The 16,510-nt window shown below is 54.9% G+C and overlaps 1 protein-coding gene across 1 annotated transcript; it reads right to left on the reverse strand.

Annotated features, from left to right (window-relative positions):
• Positions 1 to 327: 327 nt before the first annotated feature.
• CDX1 (caudal type homeobox 1) lies at positions 328 to 15,898 on the reverse strand. Its single transcript, XM_021697056.1, has 3 exons — positions 15,454 to 15,898; positions 1,082 to 1,227; positions 328 to 531 (listed from the first exon to the last, which is right to left on the reverse strand). The coding sequence occupies exons 1-3, from the start codon at positions 15,896 to 15,898 to the stop codon at positions 328 to 330; spliced, it is 795 nt and encodes a 264-aa protein (XP_021552731.1).
• Between the last annotated feature and the right edge of the window lie 612 nt (positions 15,899 to 16,510).

A 16,510-nucleotide genomic window follows, 5' to 3' on the forward strand; every position in this document is an offset into this window, starting at 1 on the left:
CCTCCAGTGGCCTCCCACCCTTGAACCCATCCATGGAGGAGGAGGTGGGGCCTGGGAACTTATCACAGCCCCTCACCTAGCCCTCTAGGGATCGAGACCGCCCCCCCTGAGGCCTAGAATACAGGAGCTGGAAAGGTCCTTATCCCACAGGCTCCAGGCGTAGGTAGATGGGTCAAGGGGATGCAGGGCTGGGTGGGCAACTTGTCCAAGGTTACCCAAGGTCAGTGGCAGGGCTGGGACTCAGACCAGGCCTCCTAGGCCTTAACGGGAGCCACATGCCCAGCACCTGAGTCCCCAGGCACCCAGCCCACAAGGCTGGGCAGGGGGCTACGGCAGATACTCCTCCTTAACTGGCATTGGGGAGGAGGCTCCCAAGAGGCTGGCAGAGCTGGGACACAGGCCCCCCAGGGGCGGCCCAGCTGCGGTGGGGGTGACTTCATGGGCTGGTGGTGGGGGTGGTGGGGGCTGCTGCTGCTTCTTCTTGTTCACTTTGCGCTCCTTGGCCCGCCGGTTCTGGAACCAGATCTTCACCTGTGGTACGGGAGAGCAGAGATGGGCTAGCTGGTGGGGAGACCGAATGGCAGAGCACGAGGAAGACAGGAAGGACAGTTGGGCTCTTATTTCCCCATGAGGGGTTTGTGGCCTCCCTCCTGCACCACCACCCAGACTATTCATGGCCGCTGAACACATCCTCCCCCTCTAGGACCTGCTCCCCGACCCTAAAGACAGTATTTCTGTAACCTTCTCGGTCCCCATTTTGTAAGACCCCCTCCTCCAGGAAGACTTCCCTGTGCTCCCTGTAACTGCTCCCTCCTTAGGATTTAAACAGCAATCATCCTAGCTGCTGTAGCCTATAGCGAATCAGATCCCCCTTCCGCCCTACTGGGCGTCAAGGATACTGGGTTTTGTTGCAGGTGGGAGGATTTGGCAGCAGCTCAGTTTCTGCTGAGTGCTGTGTGACCATGGTCAGGAAACCCAACCTCTCTGTTCTCCTCCCTGACCGAGTCTATAATCTGCCTGACACCCTGGAGGCCAGACTGCCAGTACTGCTCCTGCGGGGAAGGTGGGGGGACCCACACACCTGCCGCTCGGTGAGCCCCAGATTGGCAGCGAGCTCTGATTTCCGCCGGATGGTGATGTAACGGCTATAGTGGAACTCCTTTTCCAGCTCCAGGCGCTGGTGGTCGGTGTAGACCACGCGGTACTTGTCCTTGGTCCGGGTCTTCCCTGAGAAGCAGAGGGCCCAGGAGGGGAAGTGAGTAGGGCGGGGGGGGGGGGGGGGACCTGCAAAAGCTGAAGCAGGGCCCCAGGGAGGAAGCAATCCAGGGCCCCCCGAAAGGAGGACCCTGAGGTTGGGAGGGATGCACACTCAGTCCTGGGGGAGAACCATCATTCCCCTGGGGTCAGACTTGGAGACCCCCAACCTGAGAGGCAAGCACTGCTCTCATGCCCATGTGGGGAGACACAAGACTCAGAGAGGAGAAGCAATTTGCTCAGGGCTCCACAGCAAGCTGCTGGCAGAGTTGGGGTTTCAGCCCAGCTCCCCTGACCCAGAGCCCTCCTCTGATCCGCCAACTCCACCAATTTTCACCCAGCAGTTTCCAGATGTGGCTGTGCAACAGACACTTGGGGAGCACGTGAAAAACAGTTTCCAGGGCATCCCTGACCCTATGAACCGGAAAGCCTCGGGGCTAGACTCGGCATCTTATTTTATTTTTTTTAGATTTTATTTATTTATTTTTTAAGTAATCTCTACACCCAACATGGGGCTAGAACTCATGATCCTGAGATCAAGAGTCGCATGCTCCACTGACTGAGCCAGCCAGGCCCCCTTAAAATCTGCATTTTTAACAAGCTCTCCAGGTGGTTCTGATTCAGGATCCTGAGACCACGGGTGGTCACACCAGAGACAGAGAGGGACACCTGGCAGCTCAGGGCAGACTAAGACCAGTGACAAGTCAGCGGCTCCTCTCTCCAGCGCAGGAGAGTGGGGATGAGCCACCACAGGCAGAGGCGGAAGCTTGCTGCTCCGTCCTGGGGTGGGTTCTCTTCACTTCCCGTCAAATGCCTCGTGGCTGCTGGCCCAACAAAAAACACTGCTCACGGCCCCGAGGCCCCGAGGCCCCGTCAGGGACCTCTGAAGACCCTAGCCCTGGACACCAAGCCCTAAGCTGGGGTTGCAGCAGTCTGCCCAGAGCCATCCACACCACCGCCTCTTCCCTGGGCACAGAGCAGTGATGCAGGCTCAGGCGACAAATATTTACTGAGCTGCCATGGGCCAAACACTGGGGTACACCAACGAGCAAAACTTAAAAAAGTCCCTACTCTCAGTGAAATCAGGTTCTAGTGGAACCTAATCAAAATAATCAGAGATCAAAATAATTTGATATGTTAATGCTAAGTACTTGATAAGTATTCTTAAGAAGAAGAAGACAGGAAGAGAGGACTGGAAATTTGGGGAGGAGAGAGTATGCGATTTTAAATAGAGTAGTCCATGAAGGTCTTACCAAGAAGGGGAATTTAAGCAAAGATCTAAAGGAGGTGAGGGAAAGGGTCATGCAGATATCTGGGGAAGAGGGCTCAGGATGCAGGGAACAGCAAGTGCAAAGGTCCTGTGGTGGGAGCATGCCTGACATCTGATGTGTGGGGAGCAGTGAGGAGGCTGGTGTAGCCAGAGTGCAGTGAGCAAGGACAGAGGTGCAGGTTGTCCAGGGCCTTACCAGCCACAGAAAGGACTCTGGGTTTTACTCTGTCTGTGATGGGAGCCATGGCAAGCTTCTGAGCCCAGAAGACACGAGGACTGATACTGGTTTTAATCTGCTTCTGGCTGCTGCCTGGAGGACAGACTGGCAAGAAAGGGGAAGCACAGCTAGGCTTGCAATAACCCAGGAGAGAGAAGGCTGTGGCTTGGCTTCTCTATGGGGCTCGGCCTGGGGCCGGGAGCGGGATTTGAGGACTGACTGGGGTTAAAGTCAGGACTCTCTTTGGGACTGGGATCAGAGGTCTGTCTGGAGAGAATATTAAGAGTCGTGCTTGGCCTGGGCTGGTGCGGGGGCCTGACTAAACACCAGTTTCCTTCGCAAGAAGCTGAGTACTCGGCTATAAATAGGAGGCACACGCAAGCACTTTCAGACCTACCCATGTCCACCAGGCCATGGCGAGTCTCGGAATAACTGTGGACCCTGTTCCACCTCACCCAGTTGCCCCCACACAGACTGGCCTTTACCTCCCAGGGTCACGGCTGTGGCTTTGCCTGCCCCTTGACACCCCTGTGCTAACCACCCACCCCTCTTCCAGCTCCCGCCCCACTACCAAGCCCACGCAGCTTGGCAGGACAGCCACTGGGCTCCCCAAGAGCCAAATGGTTTTGCAGAAAATGGGAGACAACAGATGTTTCTGGGCTTTTTTCCTTGGGTTTCCTGCCAGAGCAGCAGAACTGCACTGGACGCTTCCATAGCCACTGACCTCAGCCCACCACCCTATGGAGCACGGGACAGCCTCGGCCCTCGGCCAGGCCTGGCCCAGGAAAGGGACAAGGGAGTGGCTGCTGAGGCCTCGGCTCCAGATGGGCCCTTCCTTGGCCTAGAAAATTCAATGCCGACTCAAAAACAGTTCTGCCTAATGCGCCACTCCCGGAGCCCAGGAGAGCTCTGAATCTTCACTGGGCTAAAGCCGGAAGGGTTCAATTTAGTCTCCTCCCATTTTATAGATGAAGAGACTGAGGTTCGGGCAGGTAATACAGATGCTGGAGGTCCAAGTAAGAGAGGCCTTGTAAAACCTTCCAGTCCGACCTCCCCCACACAGTCAGGGTCACTGAAGCCCTGAGCAAGCGTGGACTTGCCCAAAGCCGTGTCACCTGAGGAGAGTTCCCACTCCCTACTCTTGGCACAACTCCTCACCCCATCAGGCTTGGGGTCCATAGAGCCCCCCAAGAAGCCTCCTAAACCTTGGCAACAGAAGCTCAAACAGTAGACCACCTGTCTACTTGTACTTCTGGGAAGGCAGGGCCGGATCATGGTAAGGGCAGTCCCCAGAGCTCTGGGCTGGGGCTAGATGGTCCGCAGGCTGGGTGGGCCCTTGAAAATGCCCAGAATACTCAGCCTGAAGTGGCGGGATAAGTCTCCTTTCCCACCCAAACAGCCTGATACATTACAAGCAGCGCTTATGAAGCTTATTATGCCTTTTCCTCAGGCACCCAGCACTCACTCCCATCTTTTCTGATGAGCAAGTAGGGAGCCAGCACACCCATTTCCATAGATGGGGGAAATGGGGGCTCAGGAAGGCGCCCATCCTTGCTAAGGGCCATCCTGCCTGGTAGTGCTATCAACCCTGGGCTCAGGTGATCCAAACCGTAGCCTGACTCCTCCCAGATTTGAGGAGCGGGGAATTAGACAGGGGACAGGGCTCTAGCTGCATAATTATTTTTCTCTGGTCTAGCGAAGCTGCCAGGGAAGACCCAGCCCACAGGGCCTGTCACTTTCTCTCTGGGCCCAGGAGATGGGCTGGGGGGCTCAGGAACCACTGGCCACTGGTGGAGCTCTCAAATCACACCATTTTATTGCTAAGAAAAAGCTCTGCCAAAGAACAAAACATTTGGTATCACACTGTGGTCCAGAAACCAAGAAATCCCATATGCTGTCCAGGGAGAAATAACTGCAACATCCTCCTTGGAGCCCAACTTGGTAACATCTAGCTTCATTTAATATGCATGTACCCTCTGACCCATTAATCCCACTTCCCGGAATTGATCTCACAGAAAAATGCCCAAAGCCATAGCTGTTTCAAAAGACACAAGACTAGAAGCAACGTACGTCTACAAGTAGGGTACTTGTTAGGGGCGCCTGGGTGGCTCAGTCCGTTAAGCGTGTGCCTTCGGCTCGGGTCATGATCCCAGGGTTCTGGATCGAGCCCCGCATCAGGCTCCCTGCTCCGTGGGGAGTCTGCTTCTCCCTCTCCTTCTGCCCCTCCCCCAGTTCGGGCTCTCTCTCACTTGCTCTCTCTCTCTCTCTCTCAAAAAAATTAAATAAAATCTTTTTAAAAAAAGTAGGATACTTGTTAAATAAGAGATGGTACATCCATGGAGAGCAACATTATGCAGTCATTAAAAAGAAATTATAAAGCTCCCCATGTACTAATATGCAGCAATTTCTAAGATATATTGAGTTACAAAAAAAAAGCAAGACATAGAATGTTGTGAATTGTATGTTACTGTTTTTGTATAACAGTGGGACACACACACACACTCATACATGTGTGTGTACGTAGAGTTCTTTCTGAAAGAAAATACAAATTACTAACAAACCTCTGGAGAAGGAACTGGAAGCCGTGGGGCCACAGCTAAGTGAGAGTCTTTGGGATAACCCTCCCTCCCTCCTTCCCTTCCTTCCCTTTCTCTTTCTCTCTCTCTCTCTTTTTTTACCATATGAAATGTGAATTTGTATTTTTCATTATTTTTTAAAAAGATTTTATTTATTTATTTGACACAGAGAGAGAGAGAGAGAGCACAAGCAGGGGTAGCTTCAGGCAGAGGCAGAGGGAGAAGCAGGCTCTCTGCTGAGCAAGGAGCCCGATGCAGGGCTAGATCCCAGGACCCTGGGATCATGACCCTAGGCAAAGGCAGACGCTTAACCAACTGAGCCACCCAGGCACCCCTGATTATTATTTTTTTAAGACAGAGAGAGAATAGGCTCCATGCCCAGCACGGAACCCGGAGTGGGGCTCGATCTTACGACCCTGAGATCATGACCTGAGCCGGAATCAAGAGTTGAATGTTTAACTGACTGAGCCACCCAGGTGCCCCTGAATTTGTATTTTTAATGAGTCAAGAGCCCTGGGCTCTACTCTCAGCTCTGAGCCAGAACTGTCAACTGCCCCAAGCCACCCTCCCCTCCCCCTCCTGTGAGTACCTGTGCCACCAAGGGAGCCTAGGAGGGAGGGGACAAGGAGGTGCATGAGAGTAGCAGGCAGGGAGAGGGCCCCAGGATGAATGATTTACAGGCCCCTGGGACGCTGGGGCTGAGAGGGAAGTCCAGGCTCCTGCAACAGGTGTCTGATGGGGGCCAGCCGCTCCCAGCCACCTAATGAATAACCCTCTGGGCCAGATGCCAGTGCAAGGCGGTAGGAGGGTGGGAGGGGAGCCCCCTCCGGCTCTTCAGTGGTGAGCACAGCAGGGAAGACCCTTGGATAACTCACCCAAAGGACAGGCTTTCTCTTTGCTCTGGCTTTGGGATGCAAGTAATGGCTCATCCATATGCAGTAGGCTGCTGTGAAGATAGCCCATTTCCCATCTCCTAAAGCATGCACAGTGGAGGTCCTGGGAAGCTTTTCAAAAGCACAGATTCTAGACCAGGAATTCAGATTCAGTGGGGCTAAAATGAGACTCGGGGATTTGCTACTTGAATAGCTATCAGAGGACCCTGACATGTGGTTGTTTGGGCAAACAGACCTCTGGGATTGGGCAGGACAGCTTCTCACTGGCTGGGTGATCTAGGACTGGTCACCTCATCTTTCTGAGCTTCATTCTCTTTATCTATAAAATGGGGATCACTATTATTCTAATAACGGCCAACCTGTCCATGTGGCATCTCTTGTATACATCTTGTATACATCTCTCAACAACCTATGAAGCTGTGCAACTGTTATCCCCATTTTCAGATGAGCAGAGTGAGGCTTAGAGAGGTCCACACATCTGGCAGGTGGGATTTCAACTCAGGTCTGTCCAGCCTCAGAAACAGCACTAGAACCTATCACACAATGTGAGGTCTCCCGTAATTACTCCCAACCACCAGGTGCACAGGGGATCACTTTAGAAAAATGGAAGACACCTAGCACAGCCCCTGGCACTTAGTAGGTGCACACGGATGGGTAGGTCTTACTCATCTCCAACATGGCGGGGCAGCCATGGGGCAGAAAGGCTGGGAAATGGATCTGGGCGATGGGTGATGTGTTGGATGAGACTGTTTATTTATAGGGTCCCTTCCAACTTGGAAACACGAAGCTCCCAATGTTTGTTGATTCTCTGGTTGTGTTTGTTATTTTTGCCGAAAGAATTCTAATTCTGATTTCCCTGTCTGAGAGCCTAGATACCAGGCCTGCCCAGCTGGAGGATAAGGGGCAGGAACTACGGCAGTGGCCTGCGGTGGGGCCGCCCCATCCAGCCTGGGCCAGGCGAGGACAGGGTTCAGCCTCTGTCCCCCAGGGTGGGGTAGGTGGCTCCAAGAAAATTGCATGGCCTCTGCGGCAGCACTTCCTCTGCCCTCTTCCTGCTGGGTCTGTGGCCCTGGGGGGGTGACCGTGCCAGCTCTGGGCCCCCAGGCCTGGAACACCCATCCCGCCTCAACCCTCCATGCCCCCTCTCTGTGTGGTCTGGCCCCATCCTGACTGTGCATCACGATCACCCCCAACACACAAACATACGTGCAGTATGCACACAGGCACGCGTGTAAGCTTGTTAAAAATACCCCACCCCTGATCCACCGCATCCTGCTCTGCTGCCTTCTTTAACAGCCCTTGGGGTTTCTGAACTGCTAGCTGAAGTCACTAGGTCTTGGTCCCAGTTCTGTGCCATCTGTGTGGTCTTGAAGGAGTCCCTTCTCCTCTCTGGGCCTCAGTTTCTCCTGTGCATCAGAAGAGGGGCAGCCCCGTGGGCCTGGAGATTCTGAAGTTCTGTGCAGCTCTGAGCCCTCCTCTCAGGCCTTGGACCCAGGTCTGACCAATCCTTAGCTGAAGGACTTGACAAGCGACTAACTTCTTGGGCTTCAGACGTAAAAGCAGTTTGTAAAGGGCAAAGAGCTAAGGAGATGTCAGGGAGAGCTGAGCTATTTGCAGAAGCAGATGTTGGAGGAGTCCCTTGGGAGAGGGAGGAATGCCGCCTGATAGGGAGCCGCAGGGCAAGGAACACCCTGGCCTGGGAGTGGGGAGATCTGGCCCGGCAACCAGCTGGACTGGCCATGTTCAGTTTGGGCTGGTTCCCCATCCCACCGGCAGGGGGTGGGACCTCTGCTTTGCGGGGCCGCCCTGACCTGGCCAGTTAGATGCTGAATGGAGGTCCCTTCCTGGACCAGGAGGCTGTCTACTGGGCCCTGACTGGGTCCTTGTTCCCGCTGAGGTGCCAGTCCCAGGCGGCTCCATCACGGCTCCTCATTCAAGCCCTGGAGCAGGGGTGAGGCTAGCGTGGAGCTGGAGGTCCTGCAGCCTTAGGCAAGCTTCTCCTTCCCACTGTGCCCTTTCCTCCGGGGCCACCTCGGCCTTGTCCCCTGCCCCGTCTTCTCCATTTGGGCCCACGGTCTGGCTTGGCTGTGGGAGGCAGCAAAGAGGACAGAAACTGAAGTGGCAGGTAGACCTGTTTGTCCTACCCCAGCTTGGCCACAGGCCAGTGGTGTGAACCCAGGCAAGTCACCGCACCTCTTTGGGTCCCAGTGCATTCACCTCTCAACTGAGGACATGAACTCCTCCTCGATACACTGTAGTTGTAGAGATGAGGTGTGGGAACCTACTGGACAAGGCAATTATTAATAAAAGCTAGTCAATGATGAAGATGAAGATGACCAGAGAGACAGAAGAGGCCAGAGAGGCTCCTCGGTGCAGAATAAGGAGCCCATCGAGAACAGATTACCATTCTAGGAACTCTAGTCCTGCGTCCTCCCATATGACAACTACTAGTCACATGCGGCTACTTAAATTTAAATTAACTGAATAGAATTGAGAATTCAGCTCTTGAGTCATGCCAGCCATCTTTCAAGTGCTCGAGAGACACATGCTGCATACCAGACAGAACAGATATAGAGCATTTCCACCATCACAGAAAGTTCTACTGGACAACCCTGCTAGACCAAACTCCTGCCCTGGGCCAGATGCCCACAGCTGCATAGCATCCTAACCAGACTGCTTGTACTCTCTGCAAAGCAGCCTGGTCTCGCATCTACCACCCACTTGTATTTTTCCATAGGGGCACCAAAATAAATAAATAAATAAATAAAATAAGGGGCACCCTTGGCCCAGAACAGCCCTTCTAAGACTAGCAAACAGCAACTGTGTCCCTTCAAGTCTCTCCCCGGCCTGAACAGCTTGAGGCCCCTCTGAGCTGTTTCCTAGGGCGCATTCCAGCCTTGCCCTACCCGGTCATCGTCCTCCCGTCTGGAAGTCAAGTTTCCTCGGCCCAGGTCCCGAGGTCTCACATTCTGGGTGGGGTGCAGGGAGGGACTTTGGACTCCAGCCCTCTCCTAGCTCACTGGGTGACCTTTGCAAATCTCCTCCCCTCAGTGCCTTGCTCCTGGTCTGCTTCGTGATGGCATCTTGCTCACCCAGTCCCACAATGGTGCCTGACACACAGTGAGTACTTGATGAATCCTTGTGGAACACATAACACAAACCTACTGCTTCCTGGCGGGGCCTTCATCTCAGTAAATGGCCACCACCCTCCGGATACTCAGGCCAAAAGCCTAGGTGGCACTTCCGGCTCCCACAGCCAATTCATCAGCTGGTCAGCTCAACCTCCAAAGGGCATCCTCCCAGAGCCTTAGCCAAAGCCACTAATCTAATGCAGAGGTGTGCAGTTCTGGGGTCGGAAATACCTGCGTTTGAGAAAATGCTGAGCATGTGCTGAGTACTCAGTAGATCAGGTTCATACACTTATCACCGTGGTCGGTGCTCAGGACTTGTTAAATAGTTCATTCCCCTCTTTCATTGGGGGGGGGGGGGGGGGCGCACACTAAAAACAAACTAAGAAAATAATTACAAACCAGGATTAGTATGAAGGAAAGTAAGCCTAGAGCTGAGAACTAGATTAAGTGGCAGGGGCGGGGTTGGGGGGGCCCTACTCTAATTAGCTTGGAGGAGGTCTCCTGGAGGAGGCAACATCTAAGTTGAAACCTGAAGGCTGAGGAGGTTTCTCTGTCACCAATGAGAGGGATGTTCCAGGAAGAGAGAACGGCATGTGCAAAGGCCCTACGGCCAAGAGCAGCAGAGGACCCTGTCTGCCTTGTCCTGCCCAGAATCCTCAGCCTGCCTGAATGAATGAATAAGAGAGGCACGTGGTCAGCCTGGAGAGACCAGCAGAGCTCTGAGCCCCGGGGTGAGGGGCTTGAATTGGATTTTAAGAGCAATGGGAAGTCACTGGAAGGTGTTGAGCTTGGAGCGTCAATCCTGGCTTTCACTAGCATCTGCTCACTCTCTGTGTTGATGCAGAGGAACCTATGCACCCCTACAAGCTTGGGGGTTAGCGTGGTGTGGGGAGGGTTCAACAGGTTAACCCATGTTGACTCCAGATGCAAACGTTGTTTCCAAACCCCAGGAGCTCCAGGACAGAAACTAGAGGGCCAGCCCATTAAGATAACTTCCTACTGACAAGCCAGACCCTGCTGCTAACAAAGCTGTTTTGGACCTTCACAATGATTCCCTAAGCTCTCAGCCGCAATATCTGCCAAAGCAGGGGGAAAAAAAACACCCAACCAAAAAAAGCCTTCTGCCACCTTCTAACTGGGTCATTCCCCTTCCCAGCTACATCTGAGAGACGAGGTGTCAAACGCAGCTTCTGCCTAGAGAACCAGTTTTAAACAGCCTGGCCCCTGCTGTGCCCCCTTCCCCCATCAGCTTCTCCCAGCTCTTCCCCCCCGCCCCGCCCCCCGACAACCGACCGGCCTCCTTTCCCCACCTGGGCTGGGACGCACATGGGGAGGGGTCTGGGGCTGCTGCGTGTGTTGCTTTATTTAACAGATGCTCCTTAGGCTGTAGAGTCTCGGTTTGAACCCCATGCTGTCGCATCCTGGCTGTGTGAGCTTGGGCAGGCACCTTACCCTCTCTGAACCTCATTGACGTTATTTGTAAAATGAGGCTAATAATAGATCCTCACACCTCTTAGCGTTGTTTTGAAGCTTGAGTGAGAAAAGCCATGTGAAGTTCTTGGCACATCACCTGGCATGCGGTAAGGACTCAACCAATACCACAGTTACCAGCTTTATCATGAGCTCCTACTTGGCGCAAGTCCTGGTGAGAAGGATGGGGCTGACCACAACGAGTCCTTGAGGTAGATGGAAGCGATAAACAAGATAGTGGTGAGTGTTGTTAAAACCAGGACCTAATATATAGTGCTTGGAGGACAGGGAACCAAGGAGGGCTTTCTAGAGGAGGTGGCCTTGGGAAAGGGACAGCATTTGAGTTGGTGAAGATGTAGCAGGACAGGAAGGGTAATTTAGGTTGAGGGACCCAGACTGGAGAAGCAGGGAATGTGAGACATGTGTTTCCGTGCACCTGCTAAGGACTGGCAGAGACGGTCATAGGCACTGATGCACTTCGTACCTACTGTGTACCAAGCACAGGGGCTGGGCTTGATGGGCACTGTCGCTTCAAGGTGCAATCCTATTATTATCCTTAACGTTATACTGGGAGAAACTGAGGCTCAGAGAAATGATCCAAGTTAACTTGCCCGAGGCTATGCACCTTCTAACAGAAATGCAGTCCCAGGCCTGAGGCTCCCAAGCCCAGCCCTTAGCCATCCCCAGTAAGCACTGTTGTATCTCGACAAACTAGGGAGAGAGTGGCTTCAATAGTGGTTGGAGCCAGTTCTCAAGAGGGCTCTGAATGCCACAGACATGGGGCTGGATTTGACAGCAATGAAATGGCATGTAACACAATGGGAAGTCCATAGCAGTGGGGAGCCATGGAATGCTCTTGAGCAGGAGATGTGCCTTGAAAAGGTAAATCTGGTAATGGTTGTGATGACAGCTGGGGCATCAGAGAGAGGCTGAAGGTGAGAGGCCAGGCTGGTGGCTGTGGCAATGGGCCAAGGGATACGGTCTGGAATGAGGGGGGAGGGGGTTCATCCTTCCCTGGGCCTCAGTTTCTCCATCTGAAAGCTGAAGGGGCTGGACCAAGACCTGAACCCTGCTGCAACAGACTCATCATCTCAGCAAACATCTCCCTCGTTGTATGGGACCTCAGCCTCCCCACAGGCCACTGACCTGGGAAGTACAGTTTATTCATGATGAACGGATGCTGAGCCTTTGACAGGATGACGTCTGACCCTCTTAATGAAAATGCTGCTATTTGTAGATGCAAATAGGGAAGATCACAAAATAGAACCCCTTGTAGTCCTTTCCTATCCTCACCTCAGCCAAGTGATAGTAACCACTCAGAACTGTTAATATTTTGATGATGGAAAGGAGCCCAACAGTCTCTCTCATCTTTCCGGTTCTCACTGTCCCTCCTTAGGATAAAACCTGGGTCGGAGGGGCGCCTGGGTGGCTCAGTCGGTTAAGCGTCTGCCTTCAGCTCAGGTCATGATCCCAGGGTCCTGGGATCAAGTCCTGCATCTGGCACCCTGCTCCATGGGGAGCCTGCTTCTCCCTCACCCTTTGCCTGCCGCTCCCCCTGCTTGTGCTCTCTCTCTGAAAAATAAATAAATAAATAAATAAATAAAATCTTAAAAAACAAAAAAACAGTCCCAGTCCCAGCCTCAGGTACACCAACTCCTCAGCTGAGGATGGAGTACCGTCCCAGGAGGGAGACAGGAGCAACCAGGCTTCCACCCCTGGCATGAGCTTGCTCAGCTCAACGGCCATGGGTCCCATCCCTAGGGCTGGGGCCGCAGGAACCTGTCAAAGCCAAGATCTCATCTCTTCCCTCTTCTCTTGGTTGTCTTACTGTTCCTCACACTTGTCCTGTTCATTCATTCAACAAAATGTATTGAGCCCCGACTAAATGTCATGCACTATGATGGTGCCTGGAAGGTAGTGATGGGTCAAATGGATGTGCCTCTGGACCACATGGGCGTTCCTTTGGTCGGTGGGGAAATAGACAACACACAAACACACAGATAAGTGAGTAAATTGAAATCAGGGGTGGTGGTGCTCTGAAGGAAACATGGTGAAGGTTATCGATGTGTATAGGGGGAGCCTTCCTTGGGAAATCATGGAGGACCTCTCTGAGGAGATGACCATTAAGCTAAGACCTGAAGGGTGAGAAGGAGCTAGGCCTGCAAAGAGTTAGGGCACAGGAGTTTCCAGGAAGAGGGAACAGCGGCTGGTAAGAAGACCTGGTACCACAAGACCAGGTGGCCAGCAACATTTGCTGTGAAGGGGGGGGGGGCGTGGGTTGGGTGTTGGCATGTATTGACCTTCCCTTTGCCATCCTAGACAACAGCATAACACAGGCACCATCCTAGAGACCCTGGATCTTCATTGCCCAGAAGGAGAAACTGAGGCCAAAGAGGGGGCACAACCTGGCCTCTCTCTCAGGGAGGGTCTGTAACTCCATCCTGATTCTGCCAATTCTGCCCCATCTCAGGAGCACCAGTCAGAGTCAGATGCCCCTGGGCAGACAGGCAGCAGCTTCTAGCTTCTAGAAAGCTGACGACCCTACATCCTCAGCAGAATGGGTCAAACCTGGCTTCTGGGGCAGCCACTTTCCTTGGGAACCTGCATACTTCCCTGGGCTCTCTCATTCTACTTTGTGGGAATAAAGGGGGAAAGGTTGTTTTTGCCTTTGGGCAGACTTACTGCTAGGCCCCCATCTGCCTGGGGACAACACTTTCCAAATGACTTTTGAGACCAGAGGCTGAGCCGAGTTCGCACACAGCTCTTGTGCCCAGATAGAAAAAGTGATTTGCCCGACATCACACAGCCTGAAAGCTCCCCCACGCCTCCCACCAGTCCTCTGACCCCCACTGGCACACTCTCTCCAGGTCCTTGCTCCTGAGGAACTCCTCCTCCAACTGGGACCCCCCCATCTCCAAAGTTGCCTGATAGCAGTCACAACAACTGGAATAGAGGGGCAGGAAAAGCAGGCTTCCCTTCCAGTGAACAGACACAAAACCGGGGAGTCAGTGGCCACAGACACCTTCTCTCATTTAATCTCATGCAGGGTTCTCAACCAGCGTTAACGGAGAAGTCTTTCGGGAGCTTCTAGAACCCCTCAAATTGTCTGCAGAATTAGACAACACTTTTTTTCTAGGGAGAAGATTTGTATTTTCCACCAGATTTTTCAAAAGGGTCCTTTTATAACTTAAACAAAGGTACAAGACCCTTCCCTATCATGTCACAGATGGTAAAACTGAGACCCAGAAAAGATGACTAATTTAAGAGAAGCTATCGTTGAGAGGATAAGAACACAGGCTTGATGGTCAATCTGCCAGGGTTCAAGTCCCAGCACCTCCCTCCCCATTTACTGGTCTTATGGCCTCCTGCAAGGATTTAACCTCTCTAGGCCATAGATTTTTCACATTAAAAATGGGTATGTTAATAGTACCTACGACAATGTTGTGAGAATTAACAGCAGGGCCTGGTCCATTAGTAAGTGGTCCATAAGCGTTAGCTATTCTTATTTAGCCAAGGTCACACAAATGAGAGGCTTCTGGAGGTAGATAGGAGCTTCCGTGTCCCTGGGACTCCCAAGAAGGGGCTACGATTATAGCCAGACCTCCCCAGCATCTGCCCCAGGACTGAGGAGTGTGTGTGGGGACATGGGGGTGAAGAGAGAGAGGAGGTGGGGGAAGTCCCAGGCTCCCTCCCAGCTGGGGGAAGTGGGGGAGGGGACGGACATCAAAGGGTGGGCAGGCGGACTTCCCGCCCCTAAAGCCAGGTGGCCTTTGTCAGGACAGGCCGGACACAGTCGGGACAATGGGGTATCGTGTTCACTTTCCGGCCAACAGGAGTCACTACCGAGCTAAGACCCAGTCTGTTACATGACAAAGGGGGGACCTATAAAGGAGGTCAGGCCGCCCCTCATTAAAGCTGGCCCTTTGTCCTGCCCCCTCCTCTGCCTTTGAAGAGGGTGGATCAGAGAGGCCTGCCTGGGGGCAGGAGGTTCACAGTCTCAGGAGCCAAACAGTAGCCACCTTCCCAACTGCTCCTGCCTGCCCCTCCCCCAGGGTCAAGAGTTCAGGGAGGGCCCTGGGATGGTAAGGTAGGACCCCCCACACCAATGTAACCACAGAGGGCTCTTTTTTAGTCCAAAGGACAGGAGCCACCAGTCTCTTCACTGTACCGAGTCGCATGCCGAGGCCTGGAAAGGAAAGTGGCCCGCCTGTGTGCACACAAGCAGTGCATCGCCCCTTCTGGGGTCGGTTTGCAGCTTCCTCCTGGGTCTGGGATACGGCTGGAAGCCCAGGATGACGCCCCGGGCCAGTGTTGCTAAAGAGCCCTGGGATAAGTCTGGGAGCTGCGTTCTAGTTCCGGCCTGGCCCGGCGACCACGGGCGCGTTTCTTCACGTCTCGGGGTCTCCGTTCCCGGGTCTATACGGAAAGACAGGCTGTGCTTACCAAGGCCCGGCAGTCTGGGATTCAGAAGGGGGAGGCTGAGAGAACAGCACTCCAGGACCAGAGTGGTCAGGGAGGCCCAAGCGGGGAACCCTGGGGGAGCCGGGGCAGGGGTCAGACAGGGGGCGGCTGGCCTCGCCTTAGCACCTGCCGGTGCCCAGGGGAACCGTCCGGAGGCGCAGGGCGAGGGAGGGGTCCTTACCGCTGCCACCGCCGCCTCCAGCCGCCACGCTGCGCCGCATCCACTCGTAGGGCGTCCGCCTTTGCGCTCCGGGCGAGCACGGTGCGCCCGGGCCGCCGAGGGGCTGCGCCAGGAGGCTTGGGCCAGGCCCAGGGGGCGCCGGCACCGGGCTAAAGTCCGGAGGGGGCCCGAATGCCAGCGGGGCTGGGCTGGCGGCAGGGGCCGCGGGGCCTGGGCCATAGGCGGCGGCCCAGTCGTCCTTGGGCGCAGAGAAGGGCGCGCTCCAGGCCGCAGAGGGTGCGGGGGCAGGCTCCACGTGAGAGTAGCCAGTGAAGTCGGGGTACTGCGGAGGCCCCGGGGGCGCAGGCGGGGGTCCGTAGGCTTGCGGGCCCAGGCCGAGGCTCGCGGGCCTGGCGGAGCCGGGGTAGACCGGAGAATCCTTGTCCAGCACATAGCCCACGTACATGGTGGCCGCGGGGGCCCGCGCGCATGCTGGGCCCTGGAGCCGCCGCTGCGGGCCGCCCCGACGAGCAGACTGCTCACCTGAACTCGCGGGCCCGGCCGCCGCGCCCGCCCCACCCAGGCCTTTTATAGCTCCGGGCGCCCGCGGCCCCAGCCCGGGCGGGTTTGCATTTCAAAGCGGGGGGGAGCCTTAGGGCCGCGAATCAAAGGGGGAAACCCGTCGGGGGGCGGGGGGTTCAAAAGGAGACAAATTGCCGCCCCAAGCGGGAGGCGGACGGGCCGGGGCCTGGAAGGGGGTGGGGGCGCGGAGGGCGCGTCCCGGGCCAGCGACCGAGGTATCGCTAGGTGTGGGAGTCTCCTGCGGGGCCGACGGCCTAGCGGCACGAACACTTCGTGCCCCCCGGGCCCCGCCGCGTGGACCGCCCGTGACCCCGTTTTACAGGTGGAAAAAAGGGATCCGAGGGACGGCGTCCCACAGCCACGGCGGCCGTGTGTTGCACTCGGCAGTGATCAGCTTGAGGTGAGGGGGCAACCCGACTTCAAACAGGGTTCCCCCTGTAAGGTAGCGAGTCCTTAATCTTTGGGGGGGGGAGGGGTCACGACCCCTCTGAGCCTC

This window comes from Neomonachus schauinslandi, chromosome 7 (assembly GCF_002201575.2).
Source record: "Neomonachus schauinslandi chromosome 7, ASM220157v2, whole genome shotgun sequence".
Lineage (NCBI taxonomy): Eukaryota > Metazoa > Chordata > Mammalia > Carnivora > Phocidae > Neomonachus > Neomonachus schauinslandi.